We start from the raw sequence: 26,688 nt of genomic DNA on the forward strand, positions 1-26,688 counted from the left end.
ACCGAAACTTCAACAAACCGAACCGAACCAAACTAGTTTGGTTCGGTGTTTGGTGTCCATCGTCAAAAAATCGAAACCGAAATAGCCGAAGCGAAGTTTGATAAAACCGAACCAAAAAACCGAACGTGCATCGAAATTTAATACATTACCCAAAAAAATTAAAATAGTCTAGGCCCATTAAGTTTAAAGCAAAAAAAACCCAATTGTAATAAGTGCTCTTTTGCATTTGTATCCCTAATTTTCCACTTCAATTGAAAAAATCAAATAATCCTATGTCTTTTATGTGTTTTCTTAATTATTCTTACGGTATGTATATAACACCTAATAATCCTATGTCATGATTATAGTTTGCTATTCTTGTATATCCTGTTTGTTTGATTTTGATTTCAATTTATCAGTTTTATGTTTTATTGCTTTTGAGAATATGAATTAGTGTCAATGGAATCGCTTCTAATATTATATCAAAAAAATCGAATTGAAAAAACCGAAACCGAACTTTAAAAAATCAAAACGGAAAGAACCGAACCGAACTAGTTTGGTTCGGTGTTTGGTGTCCACCTTCAAAAAACCGAACCCGAAATAGCCAAACCGAAGTTTGATAAAACCGAACGCCCACCCTTACTTATTTTGCTTGTTTCGATCTTCTGTCTTTTGTTTTTTATTTTTGCAAATGCATTATGGTCTATTAATATACTTTTGGTCGATTATTCTTATTCTTATATCATAGTTGATCAATGCCACTCTATTGTTTGTATATAGATATAGGCGTGCGTATATCAATGTTCAAGCAATTTATTTGTGTTGTGGTACCGAAAAGACGATAAGGAAAAAAATTAATGAGGGAGATTCCTTGTTTGTCAATAATATAAACAAGGATATGATGCCGATGAGTTCACCGTAGAATGAGCGTTAGCTTCTTCGCTAAAGTCAATCTCCGAAGTAATATGTGTGAAAGTATGACTTGGTGAAATTACTGTGTGCTCACGCGAGGGTAGCATTGAGATTGAAGTACGATGCTGATTATGGTTCAAGCATCTACGAGTATTGTTCGCCTATGGGAAATGCCAACATGTTCATTCTCCACCTCTATACGAGCCCAGACTTGGAAGAAAGAGAATTAAGTGTATTCGTGACATCACGGAAACTTTCAAGCCCAAGGTAAGTAGCAAAGGGAAGAGAAACAAATTGCTCGATTTTAGTGGGGATAGTCGCGTTAAAACCACGTTTCCATATTTGAGAGAGGATCTCACTTGATATCTCTAAATTTTAATGTATTTTTATTGTAATTAGTTCTGAAAAATGAATGCAAGTTCAATATTAATGAACTTTGTATCAGTTTATACTCTAAGTGAATTTATAATATACCGTTCAGTTGGTCTATGATATTTCACAGTTAGGATATTAGTCTTCCTTTTGGAGGTTTATACTCCCCAATGAAAAGCCTTATCATGGGGAACTAAGCAACATAATGAGTACCTTTCTTAATTCTGCAGCTTCCACGTCTAATCAAACTGATCAAATTTAGCCATTGGGTGACGTTTCACTTAACCGATGCACATGTTTCTTTTTGTTGTAAGTATTTTGCAAAGCTTTCATCGGTGAAAGTTAATGATGGAAGCTTTTGGTGAAATGAAGTATATGGTTGTTGTTCATATTTTTTGTGTTGTGTTTTGTCCTTTTTTATTATTATTTTAATTATTTTTATGAGCTTTACATTTAGCAGGCTTCTCATTCCAAAACAGTCCCCTTTATTTACTTAGTCTATAATATACTATGCTCTTTGAAGATTATACACTGTTGGTATATTATAGACCTATCCACGGTCCCTTAGATTTACGCAGTTTGGGGTTTGGGGTTTGACTTTTTTATTTTATTTTAATTGGTGACGTTTGGCGGTTCAGCAATCGATGGGCTTTAAAGGCGAATATATATCATATACGTATAGGCTATACCTAGTAAATATATAGATATATCATATACGTTATCTAGTATAGACTAGATATTAAGATTATTATTTACTATACCTAGTAGATATATAGAACACAAACATTTTGGTTTATTATATACAATTATACTGTTTGATTAATATTGAATCGACATTCAAGAAAAACACAATGAAATACATTCACCGAAATATTTAATTGAAGAACCAAAACCGCTAAAGTACAAGAAAAGCATATTTAATTGAAGAACCTAAACTGAAAGTACAAGAAATGCACAATGAAATACACCGAAAAAATGCATCAAGTTCATCCCTCTCTATTTCGCACGTTGTTCTCTTGTGCCGCTCTCTTTGCAAACCGAGCACTTGTTTCTCCTCCCCTTTACACGTCCTTTAGGCTTAAAAGATTTTGCGATGCCAGGGACACACTTTATTCTCTTCCTTCCAAGTTGGTTTAGCTGCCCATCACACTCTTCGACATTAACATCATGATCATCCGTATCCATTGAATGATCACACATGCTCTCATTTTGCATTGAATTTGCATCCACTGGCTGTTGTGGGGGCGGGGGTGGTGCTGCTGATGTTGACGCTGCTTGAAACCTCTCAATAACATTTATTCTCAAAATGTGCCACAACCATCAACAAAGAACATCAAGCATATACAACACCACATGCCTACCATTCGTTATGAAAGAAGGGTGAGCTTTTCCCCTAGTAGGAAGAGCATTAATCATATAACTAATGTGCAAGTCACTGGGGTCACAATCTATCTCCCCGCTTTCCTTTACGCTCTCAACCAAATCGTTATACGTACCATTGCGACGCACGGTGATCGACACTGTCACCTTACTCGCAGAATTCCAAATCCAACATTTTGGGGTTTCCACCACTTCACCCATTTAATCATCACCTACTATAACATATTCTTCAATAGACGCCATACTAAAGATATAATAGACTATTGCTATGGTCTATAATTGGTCCATGCCTAGATTTAGAAACCGCATTCGATCAAAAAAAAACAAATAGGATACAACTCTTTTAATGGAGAATTGACTCCAAAAGAGGATTAGAACAAAAGACGAACTCCACTACCCGTAGACGCCAATGGAATTGGCACCGGATAATTGAGCTTTGACAACAATGGTAAAAATAATTTGAGCTTCTTTTCAACAATTTTTAAGAGATTTAAGTTACAATGACTGAAGTGGGGAAGAAATTTGTCATTTGGGACTGATTTTGAGATGAAAAAGCGAAATTGTCTTAAATGGGATCGAAAAGTGCGTAATGGGGAGCATCGAGCTTTGGAGGAGTGGAACAAAAAAATGGTCTTGTAAATTAGGGTAATTAAATGTTCAGTAAGTTAGGCTGTTTTGTATTTTTTAAAACTTGGGTATAGGGATGATAGTATGGGAGACTTCATTTGATGATGTCATAAATAGTGGCCCTTTAGCCAATTCTTTAAGACTTATGGTCTTTTGTCAAAATAAGTGTTGAGAATGACCTTTTAGCAAAATACCCCCAGAGACTCCGTAGCCCGGTTAAGCATTATTCGTTAGTAACCCGGTATTTTTTCACAAGATACGTGCTCACAATTGATCGTTACACCTCGAAAAATTTTCCGTTGATGCACAGTGAATAGGCGAACGAAGAGCATAAAGTATATGGTATTTTGATAAGTAAGGAATGACATTTGATGACCCTAAATAAGATTTCAAAGACATTCGATGTTAGGCGAGAAAGATTGCCAAGAGAAGGCAAGGCTTACGATATGTATCGAAAAAGGATTTGCCAGTAACGAGTTGATGACGGCTTAATGATGTTTTGGGGAAGAGTTATAACGTCCCTTAGATTGTTAATGAAGTGTTAAACAAGTGTTAAGAAGATTCCATAAGGATTGGAGATCGAACGAAGTGACGAGAGCAAGTTCATGGATGATATGGTTATACAGCTCATTATACGGGCCGTATAATGTTATACGGATCGATAACGGACCAAAAGAACCATCACAAGAAGATCCTCATCGGTGGATTATACTGATCGATTATACTGACCGTATAATGGTCCGTATAATGGTCCCAGTAGACGCAGAGTTTAAGGTCCCATTTTCACGTCACTTATACGGGATCGTATAAGTTTATACGGACCGTATAAGTGTCCGTATAATGTCCGAATAGACGACTACGAGTTATTAAAAAGAGGACCAAGTTCATTATTTCATTTCACATTTCACTCCTTCTCTCTAGAACTCTCTAGAACATTTCTCCCACACAAATTCAAGAGATATTAGTGATCATCTACATCAAACTAAGTGAATCAAGTGTAAGAAACCCTTTAAAGTTCATCCAAAACAAGAAATTCAAGTGAAGGTGAAACTAGGGGTTTTCTCAAGTGAAGTGTTTGCACCCAAGGTTCATTCCTACACCATCTAAGGTAAGTTTTATGACATTTCCTTGTTGTTTAAGGCATTTGAAAGTTGAACCACTTGGATTAGATAAGGAAATAGGAAATGGGTCGTGTGGGGGAATAGTGTCACTTTTGAGTAAATGTTTGGATCGAGACATTCTTGATACATTATGATTATAATCATGTTATAAATGATATTGAGAACATGGAATAGAACTTGTATATGAATGAAGGAAATTGTGTGATATGACCATGAATATGGACGAATTGAAGTGAATTGAGAAGTAAGGATAATGTGTGGTGAATAAAGGCTATTGTTATGATGTTGTAAATGCTTGATTTGACGTTTGGGAGTTGATATGTGAGCATGAGGGAAGTCGATAAATAAAGAGATGCTGTCCAATTTTCCCCAGCTTTAGTCATGAATGCTAAGCTATCAATTCTCTAATGTTAGTATACACTAACGAAGCTAGAAACGTGAGCATTATCAAGAACGTGCCATGTTGATAGAATAGTTGAACGGAAAGGTATGTAAGGTTAACCTTCTTTCATAAGGCATGGTTCTTTTGCAATAAATGTCTATCCTTCTGTAGACTACGATATTTTTCTTCAATGATCCATCTCTAAAAGTTACCAAGCTTATGATTCTCAATATGATACGATTGTACCAAGTTCCTTATACTATTTACGGAAGCAATCCTCAAGGACAGAATGTAATGAATGATGATAGTAAAAAGGCTAAAGATGCTTTATGAGCTTATATGTATATGTGCCCATGCGGCTATTAAACCCCTATTTATATGGCCGGCAGTAATATAGTAGATATGTATATATATGTAATGCGCGCGCACCATGCTGTATGGGTACGATAACCCGAGCTTGATAGGGTGTATGTATGACACCGAGCCTTGGTAGGGCCGGTATTGAAACACCGAACCTTCGTGCCTCGGGTATGCTTTATATAAATGCTATGTATATGACATCAACATGAGTACGAATATGGATATGTAAATGCCAAGTAAAAACTGGTATATGCAATGTATATGATATGAACACGAGTATGAATGAAATATGAATACAAATACGAAAATGGATACGAAAGGTAAAAAAAGTACGAATACGTATACGGATATGGATGTACACGGATACGCAATAGAAATGGAACGTCCTGCGAGAGGCAAGTAAGCAATGACGATGATGCTATTATCTCCCATCTTATGCTATTTCATATGTCATATAGATGCTTTCATATTGATGTTGATCATGCTTACATACTCAAGACATTCTTCGTACCGACGTCCTTTGTTTGTGGACGCCGCGTCATGCCGCCGCAGTCAGTAGACAGACCGATCCATAGCTATATTTCTCAGACTACATGGCGAGTCACTCATCTCGAGTCACTTTTGGTGTAGATTTTTTTGTGTACATACTTATAGGCACGGCGGGGTCTTGTCCCGCCTATATAATATGACATACTCTTCTGTAGGCTCGTAGACATGTGTATATGGTTAGATTTATTTTGTCAGCCTCGTCGGCTTATGTACATTTATATGGGCATAGTTGTTAATGATGATATAAGTGAATTGTCGCCCAATGGGATTAATATGGATGATGAATGAAAGCATGATTTAACTATGTGGCTCACCTAGATGTGATGTGAAAGTATGTTAAGAGGTGACCGGGTGGATTAGCACCGGTTGCCCGTCGCGGCCCTCCGGTTGGGTCGTGACACAGACAAAGCTCTTAAAAATAAAACATAAGCTGCTATGTGGGACTTTTGCTTATATAAGTAGCTTGGGACATATTTTATAAGTCGTTGACCTTCAAGAAGGGGTTTTCAGTAAGTTCCTCTATTTTTCGTAAAGTATTCAGTATATTGTGCTTTATGTATTTTTCTCATCTAAATTTAGTTTTTTTTCACAAGAAAATATTTCAATCATTTACAGATTCATTGAGAATTGGTCAAATAATTTGAGATAAATCTCATTGAAGATAAATACAAAGGTGAAGCCAATATTGTCAAAAAGTTAAATGGATTTTTCTGTGTTGAGACTCCCTCTGAGGCTCTGCCCCAAGTTGTTGTGTAGTTTCTACTGAAGTTTCAAGAGTACGAATAACTGGATGTAATCTAGCACTAAAACTGTTGTACTCAATAAGAAATACTATTTAAAGACCGTGTATATCATACATGAAAACAAATAGGCAATCAAAGAGTAATCTATTCAAAAAAGGTGTGCACGAAGCTCTGTGTTGTTTGTGGATCCATAAAATAATATAAAATCATATTGCATCCATTTTATGCAAATCTATGTCCAAAGAGCAATACATGTTTAAAATTTATTTTGAAATGTCAAACCTCGTAAGGCATTCTTTAGGTTCCGCGTACAGTTACAAAACTCTTTTAGCTCATAGATTTTAAAGTTTCATAAAATGAGACTTACCTGGCATGTGAACAGCACATTATTCATTATCTGTAAGACCAAAACTACTTGCTATAATATCATAGTGAATGAATGGAGTACCAACAAGTGCACCAGTGGTCTAGTGGTAGAATACTACCCTGCCACGTTAAAGACCCAGGTTATTATTCAAAATTGTAAGTCCCACAAAACCTTACTTCTTTGTAATAACAGGTGCATACTTAGATTAAAAAATATTTTCAAAATATTTTAACAGTAAATATATGTAGTTCAAGTCAAAAAGCCGACTATCCTACTTTCACAGGTGCTTGCTTAACAAGGGGAAGAACATCCAAGAAAAATAATCACAACCATCTCCCTAATTGAGCAACCCTCAGTATTAATATTCCCTTCTTTTACCTTAAGCATATGAATTGGCAAAGAAATAGGCGAGACTTAGAAACCAAGTGCAGATACCGCACATCGCCAAAATACTACTCACTTTTATAATAATATAAGGGCCAATAGGGCTAAAATACTTTCAGCTGGATCAATATAATTCAACTATGAAAATGGATCAACTTTGCTTCAATAATGATTTAGATGATATTAATCCAGAAGTCATTAACCGATGTTTTAAATCTCATTGGCTATATCCATGGCACCAACATTCCTATCAAAATGTCTGACAGCATCTATTTGCTCTTTTTGTGTTCCTTAGCATAATCGTTAACTAAGGCTTCAACATCTTTCCAGAAGAGCCCCTCCACAAGAACTCCATCTTTGGCAAACCTGCAAAAACATATCTCATCAGAATCAAGTCATTCAGTTTATGAAATCTCACTTGTAATATATTTCCTCTCTGGAAAGGAAGAGAGGTAGGGAGAAAGAGACCATTTTGTGACGCTCTTGGTAAATTCAACTTTTGGCCTTGCAGAAATAGACTTGGGATCAGCACTTTCTACAGTAAGTGTGTACATATCGGAGAATCTAGGCAGCTTCGATGAGACGATTAAGCCAGTGCTGTTAAAAGATCCCTGTCACAAACAACAATCCATAGTTCCGTTATGAGCAGGCATAAGAAATTTATTGCCCAGGTGCGACTAATTCAGTATAAGATTAACCAGGCAATAACTGTTATTTCAGCATATGCATCTCCTCCTAACAGAAGATTCACGCCAGTTTTAATAAGATAATTCAATGAAGCATGAGCTACTGAACCTCCAGACACTGCAAGACGAAGCTCAACAAAAATCTATGCAGGTGATATTCCTGATGACTACGGGAGACATCTTCGGGAGAAGAAGAAGCCTCTGGCCTTCGTAAGAGTCACAAAAGTCATAAGACATAAAAAACGCTGATCATAGAGTACAGCAGTCCACAAACTGCAGTGAATACGAGTTGACTATAGCTAAAGGTATCTTGCAAGTAACAAGATAGCTAAATATATTGGAAAGAATACTGCTACAGATTGATATACACCAAGAGCAGTAACCTCAAAATTCGCCAGTAAAAGCAACATAACAAAATCTAGTAGAGAAAAAATCACAAACGGGGAGTCCTTCATGCTCTCTTCATAGCATCATATAAGCCTCTAGAGCAACTCATTAGACTGTACCAGTTACTTGAAGGAGCACGTAAGCTCCCATAAAAGATGTTAAAAAAGAGAGAGACAAAGAAGAAAGAACTCCGAGAATCTAGAAGAGAAGATTACACTAGACAGATAAAACTGACGACTATACAATAGGAAAGTAAAAACTAAAAGACGAAAACAAGAAAAGAAAGGGTATCCACCAGGTCTAAGGTCTGAACACGGTATGCTAGCAGATTTAAGGGTTACAAAACACGAGAGATAGAGATAAAGACTAAGAATTAAGAAAAGAAACAAACGATGCTACCAGATTTGATGTCTGAACACAATGTGCTACTAGATGAAGATTTCACACTAGAAAAATAGTGCATCTTATATTTACAGAAACTGACAAAGTAATCTAGATAAGAAGATCTAAAGTGCATTAGTGAGACCCCACCACGATAAACCCCGGAAGCAAGCAGGTAAAATAAAATAAACGGCATGGACCTCCCTTTTGGTGGGTAACTAATAAACCTAGAGAAAACGTCCAATATAGTACTTCGTCTGAGGTAATTACCTATAAGTTCCTGTTATCAAATTTCTTTCCATATGATAAGTTACACTAGCCATAATACGATACCCCCTTCATCACACTTCTAATGAGTGCTTGAAGAAATGAATAAAATAATCAAGTATCCGTCCAACCCGCTAAAAAAAATGAGTTGGACAATTGATTCATTTAAATCAGGTCAACTATGGATTATGTCCATAAAACTTGCTGAAAAAAATAAGTATTTGATGGGTCAAAATGGGTTTACATTCACCCAATTCATGTTTGTTTGATCAACGCTTTCATCACTAGTTGTTGAGTCCGAAGCTCCAACACGAAGAACCCTTTCTTCCAACAAATGAATACTCTCTTTTATGGTGAATATGTTGGAGACTTAAATTTTTTTTCTCTCTTTTTTACACAACTAGACCTCTCCTTTGATGCACACTACTACACTTGTTCATACCATCACAACGTAAAATGACTCCTATTCATAGGTGTAGGAATTCTTCCATAGAATAAATATATATATATAAATAAATATGTAGAGGTGTCATAAAGTTGTGAGATTATGGGATCATGAGTTGTTGGATAATTATTTTCCCTTTAGTGGGGTAATAAGTGGGTAGATCATGGGATAGAAACTTTAAAGAAGTTATGGCCACTTCTTCATCTTCATAGGCATGAAGATGAAAAGTTATATGGGATTTTTTTCCTGAGAAAGTTATGCAATTTAATATTAACATTTTTAATATTAAAATGCATATTCTCCAAGATTCTCTCACCCATTTTAATTAAGAAATTCACTTCTTGAAGAAAACTAATGCATAGTGAACATGTCTCTATATTGAACCCTTTTTTTTTTTTTTTTTTTCAGAAGGTAACAGTCTCTATATTGAACCTTAAAACAACAATCTTTATTCCAGAATCAGTAGTGGCCTCACACTGGAACTGACTATCGGAAATAAAGTATCGCTACTTACACATAATATCAATGTGTTGACTAAGCATTATTGGCGAGCAAATTACGGCCTTGTTTTATCCCGGTTTACACAAATGTTTTTTAGAATAAGTCAAATTCTCATAGGAGCTTTATCAACTAGCACAATTGTCAATGTTGCTCTTGTAACTACAACACCCCACTCATTTTTTTAATAATCAACACACAATCATATGAGCTACATAGTTTCATTAAGAGTTCATAAACTCAAACCTCCACAAATCTTGCGCTTACACCACCAGGAAGTAAAAATAAAATAAGCATAATAGCACATTTCGAAACGAGCCATCATCTGATTGTGCTTTTTCTCCATATTTGGTTTATAAGATACCAGGTTGAGTTTCCTCATATAGACTCATGAATGTATGGGCTTTAACCATATCCCTTCAACCGTTCAACGTGCTGATTCATTCTCTTGCTAAGGCCTTAGACAATTTTTGACAACAATACTAAGGAGATTCAAGCTCACTCACAACAGTAGAATCATAACTAATAAAGAAGTAATACTCTTGACTGGTCCCCTCAAGGATACAACAGCACGACAACATCGTATGACCCAAAAAACTATGGATTCATATTGAGTTCAGAGGTCCACCACAAATAAACACCTTCCAACAATTTTTTTGTACTGAATATGTTGGAAAGCTAAACTGAGTAGGGGAGTGCGGGAGAAATCATATTTTAATATTAACAATATTGATATTAAATTGCATGACTTTTCATCTTAGTGGCTATAGAGATGACAAGATAGCCATAATTTCTTAAGTCCATTATCCCATGATCTACCCACTTATTAACACACTAAAGGTCAAATAATTATCCACCAACCGATGATCCCATGTTCTCACAAGTTTATTACCAACTATATTCTTATTTATTCTATGGAAAAATTCCTACACCTATAAATAAATGTTTTTCTAGTCTGCATCAAAGTGAGGCGCAATTCAGAAGAATTGATGGTTCTTGTCGATTCCTTGCCTAATTTTTTAACATGATTTTTGAACCTAATATAACCAGAATTTTTATAAAATTTGCCTCGTAGACATCTGTAAGATTTAAGAATGGTGGCATCTGTGTGTTAGTATAGATGTATAGAATTTATATAGGACAAAAGGCCGTCACTTTATCAGCTTCATAAGATTTATAATGATAATAAAGATGGGATTTGGAGAAAAAAAAATTTGATCCATTAAATAAAATAGAAATGTTATTAGGATGTACCGACTTAACTTAATCCAAATGGGCAAGGGTAGAATGCTTACAGCATTGACTGGATAGCAATGTTGTTGGAAAAAACAGAAAGCTACTAGTGTATCCAAAAAAACATAAAGTTAAAGCTACGGTATTTACTTTAAGCTCAATGTCATGATATGTTTAACGAAGCATAAGACTGTGGGAAGGTTAAAGCTGAAGAAATCAAATAACCACCAAATTACCAGGACTACATAGAAAGCAACATCATAGCACACTATCACGGACCTTGTATTGTTTCTGCAATTGGAAGTATAAGAAATGACTTTGACAGAAAAAAGAATCTCAGCAACTTAGTTTTGTCATACTTTCCCTAAATGCAATCAAAGATTAAGGGGGCAACTAAATAAAGCATAAGCCATTATAACTGGTAGTTAAGTTCTAATTCCGGCAAGCACATTCATCAAGAAAGATCCTCGCATTAATCAGTGACTACTCCAGAAAGGACATGTTAGAATTCACTACTTCAATTAATGCACAACAAAAAACTTATTAGCATGTTGAATTTCACATACATACTATTGCAGAAAAGGGCATGTTGATGGATAACTTACTTCCGGAGGATAGGTGAACAAAATCGCGTTCTTTTCCTTTGTGTGGATAATCAACTGCAATATCCCGTTGAACAAGATATACGTGCCATAGTCAAGGATACGACAAAGTTAGAGAAAAAGTTTCACATACTAAAAGTATTAAATCTCTCAAGCACCATAAAACGTCCATCAATCAAACTCCCATATATGTACAAATATTGCAATCAAATATACAAAGCCTATAAACCTGTGGCCTTCAATATTTATCACTTTCATTTTTCTCAAACATAGACTCATATAGGACCAAATATGAACATTCACATCGAAAATTCAACTCTCTAATCATGTCTATTAAATTGTGACTATTCTTAACAAGGATAAGGCCTCAGGGACTTGTTCGTTTTAATTATATAAATATTACTTAGTAATCAATTTGCAATTGCCATTTCCACTGGAGAAATAAGTGAGCATTAGCATAAAAAAAATTAATTTTCTCACGGGGTAACCAAACAGTATTTACAACAAATGAAACAGATGCCATCAGCAACAGTGATAAAATAATGTAAAAAAAAAGGTCCTACGCAGGCACGCCGTGAAAGCAAAACAGTTGTTAAACCAGTGAATTAAATTGTTTTTTTTTCTTCAGTGATAAGCAGTGATAATCTTCACTGATCAAAGAAATAAGGCAGGTTATATAATCCCCTATATCCTCCATTAGGTTCCATTTCATTCTAATACTCAATAATCATCCCAACAAAAACACACAATCAGCAGGTGAATATAAATAAAAATAAAAAACAGTTATCGAACCAGAGAATTAAATAGTATTTTTTTTCTTTTCGATTTTTCAACTCTTCCTCAGTGATAATCTTTACTGATCAAAGAAACAAGGCAGGTTATAATATAAATCCCTATATCATTTGGATCTATTTCATAATTAACAGTTAAAATAAAAATCAAAAAACAAAATTAAAAAGGATATAAGACAATGCAGCCAATGAGAAAATCGCGATTCGCAGGAAACTCCTTCTTGTAAAACTGAGCAACAAGTGCAATTGCAATTATAATTGTCCCAATCAACAATCTTACGTTACTCAATCTCACATCTTCTGGATATCCTTTGCTTGTCACAATCTACAACAATACAATCAAATAAAAATAAAAACATAAACACGCAAAAAATAACTTAAATTCAATTTAAATCTAGGGTAAAAACTGAATTACCACAGTAATTGTTCAATTCAAATATAGGGTAAAAAACTGATTAATAACAGTAACTGTTAAATTCAAATCTAGGGTAAAAACTGAATTACCACAGTGATTGTTCAATTCAAATGTAGGGTAAAAATTGAGTTACCTCAGTGACTGATTCATCTAGAAGGTTCTTGATGGAGTGATGATCCAATAGATTGGCCTTTTTGGGGTTTTTCTTAGGGGGTGTTTGGTTGGTTGAAGCCATTTTCTCTGATTTTCACTGTGCGTTTTTCCCTAGGGTTTGTCTGGAAATCGAACCCAAAAAAACAAAAAGAGGTATTGCTAGTCAGAGATATGAGAGAAATGACGATAGATGAAATTACTTAGGGATGTAAATGCATGTGACATGTATCAAGGGTTATTTTAGTAATAGAGTGAGAATGGGAAGAAGTTTATTATACTACCAATTAAAGCAATCTCGATTTGGAAAGAGAAGTACACTTCTGTCCCAATTTATTTGACATTTTTCACTTTTTGAAAGTCAAACTTTTTAATTTTAATTGTGTGATTGAATATAGCATCTCTAAATTTTTTTGAATAAAATTTACATATTTGAAAATTACATAAAAAGTACTATAAATCACTATAATTAATAATTTAGAATACTTAAAAGACATATGAAAAAAATTAGGATCAAAGAACAACTCGTTTGACTTTCGCAAACAAATTAGGACGGAGGAAGTACTATATATGACTTGAATTGACACTAATTATTTCTATGTTAGTTTCTAAATTTTTTTGTTATAAATTTTTCTAGCAAGTGAAATATATAATATCCTAGTGATAATTTATTTATTATAAAATGAAAGCACGAAGTCTATATAATTTAAAAGATTGCTTAGTTGATACACAATTTTGAGTAAAAGTTAAAAAATGGCTTATAGTTGAAATATACAACAACACCATACTCAGTGTAATCCCAGAGGTCTGAAGAGGGTATGATGTGTACAAAACTTACTCCTACCTTCGTGGATATTCAGGAAAGTTTTGAGAGATTCAAATTTGGGAGATTGTTTTTTTGGTGCATAACATGTGATTTTAGATAATCATTTTCTTTCATTTAAATTGCAACCTACATATAATAGAAGATTATTTCCTATCCAAATTTCTATTCTTAATTTCAACTTCATAAAAATAATGTAATAAAAATTTCTTGAAGTATTATAGTGAGCAAATCCAAAACTCAGACTACTAATAATTTGCGACTTCACTATCCATTTTCCAGATCCCAACGTCCAAAACACTCCACGACTATGTGTAATGCTATGTTTAGTTGAGGTGATGAGGATAGATTAGCGGAATGGGAGTAACGTGGAGGTGGGATGGCAAAATCAGCCCATGAAAGCGTGATCCGTCCACCCCCGCTCAAGTTTGAACTGATCGTTGACCCGTCCAATTATTAGCTCAGCCCAACACATTTCAGCCCATAAAAAGTTGGACTGATATGCAGCCCAAATCGAACTACAAGTTGAGTTATGACCCGCTTTTAGCCCATTTCAGCCCAAATAACTTTTGAGTGGGTCTATAACCAACTCATTTATGAACTCAACCCATTTTGTTCGGCCCAAATTCAATCCAAACCACTCATTTGACACCCCTACGTGGAGGCGGATCACTCTTTTTCAATTGACAAGTAGAAAAGGAGGTGAACTAAAATGGAATGATTGAAAACCTTTTCGTGTTAACTTTTCGATATATTCAAAATTTGAGAGATAAGAGTATGATTGAATTACTTTTCGTCGGAATTGACGTAATTGAACTAACCAAAATTTCTTTCTTGTTTACTACCTCTCTCTTTCCTTAACACAACATAGTGCAAGATGGGGATTACTGGGATAATATAAGTATCTTGTAAAGACGTTAGGATTTACATACAATTGCGAGAGATCGAGATAAATGAGTCTTCTGAATTCTACTAATTGATTTTCACCTATTATAAAAGATTCCAACTAAATCATATTTATATGAAAAAATCTACTACTACTTTTTAAAGAAAAAAAAAAACTTTTTTTTTTCAACAAGAAAACAAAACAGTTAATATAAGATAATATACTCTTTTTTTTTTTAAACAATAAGTACGCATTAAAATTTAAAACACCATATTTCGAGAAAAAGTAGTATGAAACAATGTAGAGGCTATCCATTTCAATAATTTTTTAGTACTGACTAGTAGTCGGGTGAATTGATTAAATGACTCTCTATAAAAATATAACAAATCGCTATCTAAAGTATGCCGACCGTTCATGTATACAGAGTGCAGGCCATGAGAGTCATATACCTCTATTCATTTTTGTAGAGACCCTTTTTAACTAATTTCCTCGTTTTGCAGAAATATTTTACAAACTCATGATAGATAGTTACCAAGGAGTAACCTTATTTGATATAATTCTCATGTATTAATTGTTGTATCAACTTGGACTCTAATGACAACTACCGAGCAGCGGTGAATTTATGTACAAAAATTGAGTCACGTGAACCCATGATATATTATGTGTATAATTCTGAAAATATATCTAATATTAACTGAAGGAACACATAATCAAACCAGGCTGAGTGGAGCACTGATTAGGGGCTGTGTTTAACTCCACAAAGTCAGGGGATTGAACCCCACTTGTTGCAGTTTTTGTTTTTCTGTATATTATTGAAGCAGCCTTTAACTTACTTTTTTTATATTATTTCTAAACCCTTTTTCTTTTTTAGTTTCTAATTACCCAACAAATAGAAACGTTTTCATTTTATATTACATCTAATTACATTTTTTTTTATTTCTAATTACCCAAGTCTTATGTAAATAACTATGCATCTCTTTGATGCCGAATTATCTTTTGCTCGCTAAGTTGATGTCACTATAAAATTTATATCTTATCTCTAAAAGAACGAACCCATTCTTCAAATCCCGCCCGCTACCAAGGGATATGCATGATAAATGAGACAAGCCTTCATTATTAACTAGATCTCGGATCAGAATTGAGAAATTTATACTAGAGTATGATTTCTCCTTTAACCGAATGCTATGCACCTTCGAATAACAAAAAGGGTATCGAATACTCAATGATTATACCAAAAAAAGGTCTCTTCCAACAGAAGACAATATAGTTTATTAATGATGCTAGGAGTTGTTGTCAGGAGGCACCAGTGGTCTAGTGGTAGAATAGTACCCTGCCACGGTACAGACCCGGGTTCGATTCCCGGCTGGTGCAAGCAAGTCTTTTTGTCGTGTTGTTCCTTTCTCTTTAATTTCGCCTCTACTGTCTGTTACAAAGTGAAGAATTGCTCCTGGTTGTCATCCTTTTCTAGCAAGTGATTGCTTACGGACCTTATAGAATGAAATTCCGCAGTTTTGCAATAACTTGCTTTTTTCTTCTAAATCTTATGGTCCTTAATTAACTTTTCTTGTTTGGAAATTGTTGGCTCATAGAGGAGACACAACTAAAGAAAAAAATCTGAAAAAGAAGACAAGTTATTACTATTTTGTTACCATCAGTGGGAAAAAAATTGCTCTACACGTAATAATAAAATAATGAAGATTATTGGAAAAAGAATTGCTCTATATAAAATCTTAAAATAATTAAGGTTACTCAGAGCTCAGAAGAGCTAAAAGTTGAGAATTTATTCTCTTATGAAAAGATTGATGCTTTAAAATACTGTAAAGAAATTTGAGAATAAATCCTCTTTTGAGAAGAATGACGCCACTACCAGCTAATACTAAGATTTGCACAAAAATCTAAGGTTGAACTTGATGTTAAGGAAGAATGCTTGGAAGTTGAGTAGTATTTGGATATAAATTCCAATTGGAAAAAGAAAATTAAAAGTTTAGAAATAATCATTATTTATTTTCAGTGAAGAATAAGATTCTGCAATTGCGGGGCTGCCTTTTTTTTTTTTTTTCTTTTTCCCTCTGGTGTTCGGTATCCGTATTGAAGCCCGACTATATCTGATTGCGCCGCGTAGGGCCTCATTTGGGGGAAGCGCTCCCTATCAAGGATTTTTCCATACCCAAAGCTTGAACCCGAGACTTCTATTTAAGGAAGGAGCAGCCCCATCCGCTGCACCACATCCTTTGACGGTACGGAGAGCTGCCTTTTAAATACCTTGGAGTGCCCCTTTCCACTAAAAAGATGACGCTAATTCAATGGCAACCCCTTATAGAGAAAATGGTAGCAAAGATTTCTTCATGGACTGCAAAAAAATTATATTATGCTGGAAGACCTCAACTGGTGCAACCTGTATTGTTTGGCGTCCAAGCATGGTGGGCACAACTACTAGCCAAGACAGTGATAGATAACATGATTGGAAAATCTACGTTTCGTCAAGCACCAGTGGTCTAGTGGTAGAATAGTACCCTGCCACGGTACAGACCCGGGTTCGATTCCCGGCTGGTGCATTTTTTTTTTTCCGTTGGTTTTACATGTAGTTGAATTTTTTTCTCCTCTTCTGGCCATCGCAATGCAAAGATTTAGTTTTTTACTATAAACTATGCAGTCTAAAAAGAGACTAAACGTTAAATAGGTTTCACAACAGTAGTGATTATATATGAACTAACCGTCCAAAAAGTGCCTTGTTTGCCCATTTCTTCCTACTGTTCTGACCAGTATCTTTAATAGATGAGACTATTTTTGCTAGACTAGACATATCACATATCTTGTCTTGCCTTACACAATTTGAGTGTTTTCAGGTGTAGTCTGCCATTGCCAATTTTATGTATGTACACCAATAAAGAAACTATTCTCCCTTGAAGTATCTTTTAGTTTTACTTACAATCCTGGTAACAAATGAAGGTTAAAAAGAGATGGAAAATGAAAGCAACAACTTGAGAAAGAGACTTGCAATTATTGAAACTGGACAATATATTTGTGGTTGTGACAACATTCACTCGTAACAGTACATCAGATACTTAACCTCAATAATAGCCTATCAACATATTCTATGAAACATCGAACTCTCTAAATGCTCCACTCATTATAAGACATAGGCCTATTAATTATCAAGGCTTTTAACGTCTACGTTGTTTACGTACATGTTTTGACATCAAGCAATTGGGGAGAATGTGGTTTTGGTTCAGCTGAACCATCCACACGCAACAAGTCATCTGAAGCACCTAAGAGTTCAGGTTTTCTCAACCAATATTGTTTGAACCTTCCCCTCGCATATTCCATGTAGTCAAACTCAATATTATTAACATATGCCTGACAGAAGAAACAGCAAACACATAAGATAAAGATTAGAGGACCGATCTGTATTTATGCCATCAAATTCATAGTGGAATATAGTCAAAGGCATACCGAGATGACTCCCCACAATCCCCAAAATAAGTGATTGGCAAGCGTATATTTCTCTGCTTCGTCAGTAAGTTTCTTTACTTCCTCATCACTGGGTTGATGGCCTGTACCAAGCTCAATATAATAATTGGAAAAAGGGAATAACAAAGACTACTACTATTTCTCAAGCCCAAGTTAGTTGGGAGTCAGGTTCTACATATCTAAAGTAATTAAAAGTCTCAAAATATTGATCCCAGCACAAAAAAAAAACTGATCCTTCTGCTGCTCAAAGGTCAACATAAATCTCAATCAGATATGCCTATCCAAATAGAATAATAAATGTTATGTGGTCCTGAAGGGACAAAAAATGCGTCAGCTTGACTGGATCAAATTGTTTTTATGTATATTAACGGCCTATTTCAGAACCTGTTGCTTTAGAGTATCAACCCGAATCTTTTAATATCAAAACAGTTTTTCTCATGTGCAAGAAATCAACCATATGCTTTGGACAGAGAGGTGAAGACAACAGTAAAAGCCGTTCAAACTTCAAAGCTTACCAGAAGAACTGAGATATGCACGTACAAATCGCTGTCGTTCCTCTAAATCTGTTGGAAATTTAAAATTCAAAAAAGAATTAATGATGAATTCTCAAGTCTATAATCCAATAAAAGAACTACCATGGAAGATCAGAGTAGCAAGCAAACATGATCTGCGTCTCTTGTTGCAACTAATATTTACTTACCAGGGTAAGTATTGAAGTGCATGATATGAGGGGTAGCAGTATGATAATTTGCAGTCATTTCACAGAAGTGGTTCGCCAAATCATAAGCAATTGGATTATAACCACCATACTCATAGTCCTGCAATGCAAATAAATAGAAGTCTCAATCTTCAGGAATTGCTGGAGCTACCGAATTCAGTTTGTAAATAATGCACAATTACTGATATACGGGAAGCCGGTGGTCAAGTCAAAGGCCAACAAAACAGATGAAAATGTTTGCAAATTTGAGCAAGCATATGCCTTCATAGAGAAGCTGTATAACGTTCTGATTGATATCATACAACACTTACAATGATAGTAATGGCCTTCGTTGTTTCGTCCACCATTATATTACCATACTGCATGTCATTGTGGCAAAAGACAATCTCTTGAGACTCTGTTGGAAGTTCCTTCTCCAATAAGCTGATTTCCTTCTCTAGATTACCTAACGAGAACTCCTTTAGATGTTCAGGGGAGCACAGACCTTTCGCCTCATTTAGCCACTTTCTGGAAAATTTACATAGATAGTTAGTATAAAATTTTTCATTTGATCATATTATGTTCCGGCTGGTAAATTGGTACCTGAGACGGTCCCATAAAATGACATTCTTTGAACCAGGCATGTCAAGGTTATGAAACTCTCTCAGTTTTGCAGCTATTGAAGAAGAGATCTCTGAGTCACGAAGATCTTCGGCAGATAGTGTCTGAAAATGCAGATAAGACAGACAGAACAAAGTCAACCAGCAATCAATAAACATCAAAATATATCTTAGCTTTTGTAATAATATTATGTGCATCTGATATTTGTAAAGGAAGTTTATCAACCAAATTATATAAAGTACCCTATAGAGAAGGTGATCTTTCCCTATTCTAGTAACTGTATAAGCAAAAACAGAGAAGATAATTGGTATTTTACTGATGAAATATTGACTCCACTAATACTTCCAATTGTTCTTTATACTGGACATGGTCAAAGACTCAACAACACAACTTTAGCAAACAATGAAATAGTAAAGTTATGATCATTTGATCAACATAAAAGGCAAAAGGTCCTAGAAATCTCATTCCATGGTGTACTCATGTAGTTTCTAATTTCACTTCTGGAAACAGTAAAGAGAAATCATCAACATACATGGCCAAACTCGTAGAAAATTCCATAGTACTCATTTATTTTTTAATTTCACTCCTGGCAACAGTAAAGAGAAATCATCAGCATACAAGGCAAAAACTCCTAGAAATCTCATTCCACGGTGTACTCATTTAGTTTCTAATTTCACTTCTAGAAACAGTAAAGAGAAATCATTAACTTTTATAGTAACATAAACCTACAGAAAGCACACGTACATCCAATAGATAAAAGTTAATATATTAACACTAAAGTCAACAAATTGAATGAGAAATTGGACATACCCTTGCATGAATAAACTCTTCAACTCTACCATTTGAAAACTGACCAAGAAGCTTAGGTCCTTGACCCTTCTTTGACAAGCACTCAAAAGCTCTAATCTCTTCATCCCTATTGAAGAATTTCTCTACTCCTTCACCATACATTCGAACCAAAACTCTCCTCGATACGTTTTCGTTCTTAGTAGGCCAACTTATCCTATATACCTCATTAGTCATAGCACCACTTAAATGATGAACTTTCAAGTTCTTTAGATCCCACACATCTCCCCATTTTTTTGCTAAAGATAGAAGCAATTTCATCAATTCCTCTGGCAAAATCCTTTCAACAGTCTTCACCGCCATCACAGAAGATAAAAAAAGCTTCACCTAAAAAATTCAACATCAAGAAAGTCTTGTCACCAAGTATCCATATTCTAACACACAAATTTCCAGAAAGTGATAAAATTTCAAGAAAGTAATAACATTTCTGAAGTCAAACACATGATCTGTTCAAGAAAGTACAGATTATTGATAAAACTAAACAGACCCCAGATGTAAAATAGTAGAATTACATGCTATAAACATAAATTTGAGATGAAAGGAACCAAAATTCAAGAACCCCATGAAGGATTTGCAATCAAGAATTAATAAAAAGAACTTACAGAATTTTGGGGAGCTGAGAAATGGAACCGTTTACCAGAGCTCTAAAAGATTAATGAATATCGAGAGTGATTTACAGAGGGAAGAAAACTATGACATTACGCAAGAGCTCTTGTGTGTGTATATATAGATAAATTGTCTCCGTGTATTGTGACAACCATATAGACCAAGAATCCACTTTTTCTTTTTCTTTTTAATTTTTTTCTATATTTATTAATTAAAAAAATTGAAATGGGAACTAAAGGAACAACATAAAAGTTGAAATGAAAGATTTTTTTTATTTTCCTACTCTAATTAATGGAGTATTTTTTTTTTTCTTATAAACATGGTATCCGAACCAGTTTGCACATATAACATGATGTTCAGGTCAGTTTGTGCACACCTCGATGTGAAGCATTTTATTTGCTGAAATGAATAATATTGTTGATAAGCATATTAGAATTTGCCAATCTGCTTTTAGATTTAGTTCGGATTATAATTTTGTAGTTTAATCAATTTCTGTAACTGCATTCAAAACGAAGTTTGACTATTTGTATCTTTTATATTCCTTCCGCGTTATTCGGGTTGTTTCATTTAATACTGAGTTAATATTTATTACATGAACAAAGTTACAAATAAGATGTTATATAATACGTAATAATTACTCTATTTGTTTATAATTATTGGTCATTTTACTATAACCGATATCATTTAAAATATTTTTCTATTTAATTGTTTAGTACTTATATTCAAGTTACTATTTCTTTTAAATCTTGTCATAATAGACTCTTTTTCTTAAACCTATAAAAAATGAATACTTAAATTAAGCCGCTAAAAGAAATAATTTAATTAAACACAAGTGGGTTGACTAACTATAACTATCACAACCAGCTGTTGTGAATTTTAAACTATAAAATATGCAGTATAAAAAAATAATAAAAAAAAGAATGTGAAAAATATTTAGGTGTGTAACTGCAATTGGGACCTTGGGAATTGGTCGGCACATTATTTAAAACGCGTGGGAGATGTCAGGCTACCAATAAAAACTTGCCACGTAGGAACCCGCTAAATTTAGTTGCTATAAAAATAAACAACTAACGACTAAAACGAGAAAAAAAAAGCGCCTAACGACTAATTTAGTACGAAACTGTATCGAACGGTCGAGACATGGACACGTGTTACTTTTTAATTACGCCCCTTCATCCCAAAACACGAAATGTAAATTAAAAGAAAAAAGAAATTAACGTATCATCGGATCAATTTCCAAAATCATGTCACTAAAATGAAATAGGAAAGTAAAGATTAAAAATGCTACTTCCTCTGTTCACTTTTAATTGTTCGCTATTTTAAAAATAAATTTTTATGTTTACTTGTCAATTTTCGCATATCAATATAAGACGATTTTTTTTGTCCAGTTTTACCTATAGTATTAAATACTCACTTCCCCTACATGGGCATACGACACGTGATAGAAGGGGGGTGGAGGTCGAGAGATCGTGGAAGTAGAGGGGTAGTGGGGGGCGCGAGGTCTTTCTCGTATTAGGAGTATTTTTATCCTACTTTCACGCGTTGGTCTTGTCTATCTTTGTTATTTTATCACGACTTCGTCATTTTCGCTTGCTCTTGCTTTTCGCTATTTCTCATTTTCACATGGTTTTGATTTCTTTCGTCCGTATCCGACTCTTTTCCTTGTTTCCTTGTTTTCCTTCATTTTTTCTTTTAGTAGAGGTCTTTCGAATTGATCTCCTACCTTCCAAGCGTGGGGTAAGGTGCAGTACACTTTACTCCCCTCCCCGCACCTCACGCCGATCCAATCGGGTATGTTGTTGTTGTTGTTGTTGTATTAAATACTCACTTCAAATTATTTTTCCAAATCTAATAAAAATATGCACCAATTAATATGAGTAAAATGGTAAATTATGCGCTTCGTTTATTATTTTTTAAAACAGCGTCAAAAATTCAAAGTGAACAAGTAAAAGTAAACGGAGAGAATACACTTTTTTATTGAAAAAAGAACACATAAAGAATTTAGAAGGGCTGGACTCTCGAGTATCTAGTGGAGTGCCTTCCAATTGAGAATTTTTATTCATCTTCCATTTAATAACTCATAATTAGATCTTAGTAAATACTTTAACTATTTGTAACTTGACAATTTAGCTTCTTCTTTTTTCAAATCGGGAATTTATTAGGGATTAACGCAGATACCCATGCATGCAGTCAAATTGATTATCCAATAATATTGAATTTTAAAAAATGTATTAGACCGCGTACTTACATTTATAATAAAATACACAACAAATATGTATGTTATATACATTTGGGATATACAATTTACATGTTTTGTATCTTAATAGCATAAGTGCCACTCAACTGCTTTACTACTATTGTATTTTAGATAAGTCCGAGGTATGCAATTATGTATATCCCAAATATATACAATGTCTAAAACTGTATTGTGCAATTATCTAGGAATGAATTTTGTAAACAGGTACATGCGGATAATTATGTAGAAATCCCATTTATTACTAGTACTAGTAATTTTTATCAATTTGTGAGATCCGGTCTTATCCACAAGGATGGTGGGGTTTGTTCATTTATATCCATTTTGTATTTTGACTTGGTAAAAATAATAAAAGACTCCCAAGATATTGCTCCTTCCCCTTTGTCCTTTTCTTTAAAATGACATTTTAATATAATTATAACATGAGAGTAGGAATTTAGTGTTCACTCAAAGTTTTTCAAGATTCTTAAGTGATGCTTTGGACGTATATAATTTGGATACACATACTAAGTCTGGAAATTGATATGTTTTAATCTTTTTTTATACTGATATAGAAAAGATATTTTAAAAAAAAATAGGAACAAATATTAGCATGGCAAGATGGACTTCTTCTATTTTAACTGTTCTTGCATCTAATTACGTGCCATTTACTCTACCATAAAATATTTTGCATCACCATTAATATATTTAAATTGAAAAAAGAAAAAATATGTTGAATTTTTATCCCAAATTTTGGATATATACATGATACAGACTGATATTGACTTATACAACAGGGACCTACCTATACCAAAAGTGGAACCCACAGGATTACTATAATTATAATATGTCTTTTTCTCCTAACAAGAGAAGACAAAAGTTTACAGTTTGATTGACTCAAAAAGGGTAATGGCATAAATTGGTAAAAGGACTTTACATGCGGTACTCAAATGATGAGGACTTAATCCTTACGTTTTAAATTTTTTGATTCCTATTCTAGTCATTTTCGATGCCAACCATTAATTCATTGTTGCCTTGAAAAGAAGATTCGAACTAAAAGACAAGATAAGATATTATATTATATTATATTACTCAATAGTATAATAGCCGCAATTTTATAACTCATAAGCTTGTTATAAAGGGATGGTGTGGATTTTGTCAAACTTAGCTTTTTGTCACTTGGACTTGACTGTGATAATTGATCTTTTTAAGGTGAAAAGACATCGATGATAACCATTTATTTTTCGTCCTACAATATCTACAGTAATAAATTTTGGACAAATTTTTATGAAAAACTCAGTCACACCAAATGTTTATATAAATTGTTCGATATCCTAAATACAAGAGAATATTTTCTTGAATCCTTTGATGAAATTTTAGCCTTTTCCACTGGGTATGGTAAGTTCGTTTTTTTTTCTTTTTAAATTTTGTACTGGCCAATTATCACTTTATTCGAAATCTCGCAACGCAGTACTTATCCATGATTTTGTTACTCCATATTTTTACCGTAATTTGAATTGCTGCTATAAGAGACCAGCATTGCAAAACTAGGGGACATAAGCGAAATAATTCGTGTGTATTATTATATAAAATTACTATTAAAAATTTCGAGTTTCAAATGGAACTGAGCAAACAAGCAGTCGTGTGAATATTTAATAGCTAATATACGAGAATCTTAATAGTTGTTATCAAATTGTCTACAAATGAAGCCGCGATAAACGGATACATTCGAACTTTGTACTCTCACAAAAAAAGAAAAGGTAAAGAGAAATTTCATTTTGATAATATATAGTTGCAGAAGTTACTTAAACAATTACGTACAAAAATAATAAAAAAATAATTTAAAAAAAAAAGCTACTTAAACAATTGTCAAAAGTGCACTTTTATAGAATCATGACTCTTGACCATTTGGCAGCAACCAAAAGTCGTCCCAATTCATTAGACCATCTCCTTACCATTACATATCGCTTTGGTCCAAAGCTATAAATTTTATTTTTAAGTTTGTTAACTCGAGGTCCCCAAGAATAACAAAAGGAACCAAATTGGCTTGTCTTAAACAAATTGAAGATCATCTAGGAACTCTGCAACTCAAGGACCGAATATAATCTACTGACTAGCTAGCTTGGCTTTGGTTGTTCTTTTCTTTTAATTTTCACACTTTTTTAATGGAAAAGGAGAAGTAGTACGTGTTATGAAATAACAAGAATTCGAGCAATAATAATAAAAAAGAAGAACAAACCATTTTAACGTGTAAATCCACGAGGGGAAGAAAACCATGATCGTTACCACTCTTATTATTCAATGAAAGATGTATTTAACAAGAATACATAATTATGAAGGAAAGCCATGTATATATAAGCTGCGAAAGATCCTATACTCAATAGTAATCAGACTAACTTTCCATGTAGGAAACGAATCGCTGCATAGGAACTGGTCCTTAGATAGTCCCACAAACATAAACGTATGATGGCGACTTACGCACACGGCGAGTGCCAATTATACATACACACGGATCCGTCCAGCCCATTATGTACACACACCTCATGCTTATGCATGTTTAAAATGTCAAACAGAAGACGACAAAAAAATAGCACACAAAGTCCTCAGCAACTAATGTCATTAGGCCATGAAGTTAGACTTTTTGAGTGCACAAGGTTAAACATGGCCAATTGAATAAGGAAAAAAGAAAAGCAAAAGGATGAGTGAAGATCTTTGACTTTACAGATCCGCTGACTTAAAAGAATTAGCTATGTGGATTTAGTAATTAATCCTCGTTGATTAGGAACTAAGCATGGAAAATGTGTGTCGGCAAACAATCATCTAAAACAGACAAAAGGTCTGGTGCTGTAATCTACACTGTCGGAAACAGAGACGAACTTATATACGGTAAAAACTGGATTAATGCTTGGCCAGTGAGACCGGGGACCAAGAAAAGGAAGAAAACAAGCACGAGCGCTCATTTATGGGTATTGCATCGGTAGTAGTTGATCGGAAGAAGCCTGGAGGAGAACCGTAAGGTCCGATTTATCCGGGGCAAACTACTTATCAGTTAGTCCGGTTTCTACATGGCTGAATTGATCGTGGCCGTTGGTCCGGTTGCTTCATGGCCGAGTTGATCGTGGCCGTTAGTCCAGTTTCTTCCTGGCCGGGTCGATCATGGCCGTTAGTCCTATCAATCAGTTATTCAATTGCCACGTGTGAAGATCGTTTTGCCACCTATTACTGCCAGTCGTACGAGTGTCAGACCGTACGACCCAACCTTATCCATATTAGGGCTTTATGATGTATGAAAGGCCCATAGAGAGAAACTATAAATAGGGGGCACTTCCCTACTTTTAGGGGTTAGCTTTTCAGATCTAAAACATCGTATTAGAATTTATATTGAAACTTTCTCTCTCTCTCTCTCTCACTCTCTCTTTCTAATTTTGGTCCGGGTTTTAGTGTTAACTTCATTTAACCATATTATTCGATATA

The 26,688-nt window shown here is 34.3% G+C and overlaps 2 protein-coding genes and 2 non-coding genes across 4 annotated transcripts; 2 read left to right on the plus strand and 2 right to left on the minus strand.

The window, feature by feature from the left end:
* Nucleotides 1-7,208: 7,208 nt before the first annotated feature.
* Nucleotides 7,209-13,210, minus strand: LOC132033852 (signal peptidase complex subunit 2-like). Its single transcript, XM_059423973.1, has 5 exons — nucleotides 13,015-13,210; nucleotides 12,640-12,791; nucleotides 11,679-11,760; nucleotides 7,645-7,787; nucleotides 7,209-7,542 (listed from the first exon to the last, which is right to left on the minus strand). Exons 1-5 carry the CDS (start codon nucleotides 13,114-13,116, stop codon nucleotides 7,446-7,448), a joined length of 576 nt encoding a protein of 191 aa, XP_059279956.1. The 5' UTR covers nucleotides 13,117-13,210; the 3' UTR covers nucleotides 7,209-7,445.
* Nucleotides 13,211-16,040: 2,830 nt separating this feature from the next.
* Nucleotides 16,041-16,111, plus strand: TRNAG-GCC (transfer RNA glycine (anticodon GCC)). The gene has a single exon. It is a non-coding gene; the product is annotated as a tRNA-Gly (tRNA).
* A 1,113-nt stretch (nucleotides 16,112-17,224) lies between these two features.
* Nucleotides 17,225-17,295, plus strand: TRNAG-GCC (transfer RNA glycine (anticodon GCC)). Its single transcript has one exon. It is a non-coding gene; the product is annotated as a tRNA-Gly (tRNA).
* Nucleotides 17,296-17,721: 426 nt separating this feature from the next.
* Nucleotides 17,722-21,088, minus strand: LOC132033853 (probable choline kinase 1). Its single transcript, XM_059423974.1, has 8 exons — nucleotides 20,978-21,088; nucleotides 20,340-20,702; nucleotides 19,512-19,633; nucleotides 19,241-19,436; nucleotides 18,912-19,029; nucleotides 18,727-18,774; nucleotides 18,194-18,294; nucleotides 17,722-18,097 (listed from the first exon to the last, which is right to left on the minus strand). Exons 2-8 carry the CDS (start codon nucleotides 20,676-20,678, stop codon nucleotides 17,921-17,923), a joined length of 1,101 nt encoding a protein of 366 aa, XP_059279957.1. The 5' UTR covers nucleotides 20,679-20,702; nucleotides 20,978-21,088; the 3' UTR covers nucleotides 17,722-17,920.
* Between the last annotated feature and the right edge of the window lie 5,600 nt (nucleotides 21,089-26,688).

The sequence above is a fragment of the Lycium ferocissimum genome, chromosome 10 (genome assembly GCF_029784015.1).
Source record: "Lycium ferocissimum isolate CSIRO_LF1 chromosome 10, AGI_CSIRO_Lferr_CH_V1, whole genome shotgun sequence".
Classification (NCBI taxonomy): Eukaryota; Viridiplantae; Streptophyta; class Magnoliopsida; order Solanales; family Solanaceae; genus Lycium; species Lycium ferocissimum.

What these genes read in the sequence shown, in the direction of transcription:
- LOC132033852 (XM_059423973.1), bottom strand. Translation starts at nt 13,116, where the DNA reads ATGGCTTCAACCAACCAAACACCCCCTAAGAAAAACCCCAAAAAGGCC. An exon ending in TGTTCACCTATCCTCCGGAA is followed by an intron (nt 7,788 to 11,678) that starts GTAAGTTATCCA and finishes TGTTTGTGACAG; the next exon opens with GGATCTTTTAACAGCACTGG. An exon ending in ACCAAGAGCGTCACAAAATG is followed by an intron (nt 7,543 to 7,644) that starts GTCTCTTTCTCC and finishes ATGTTTTTGCAG; the next exon opens with GTTTGCCAAAGATGGAGTTC.
- LOC132033853 (XM_059423974.1), bottom strand. Translation starts at nt 20,678, where the DNA reads ATGGCGGTGAAGACTGTTGAAAGGATTTTGCCAGAGGAATTGATGAAA. An exon ending in TGCATATCTCAGTTCTTCTG is followed by an intron (nt 18,295 to 18,726) that starts GTAAGCTTTGAA and finishes AGCTTGGTACAG; the next exon opens with GCCATCAACCCAGTGATGAG. An exon ending in GATTGTGGGGAGTCATCTCG is followed by an intron (nt 18,098 to 18,193) that starts GTATGCCTTTGA and finishes TTCTTCTGTCAG; the next exon opens with GCATATGTTAATAATATTGA.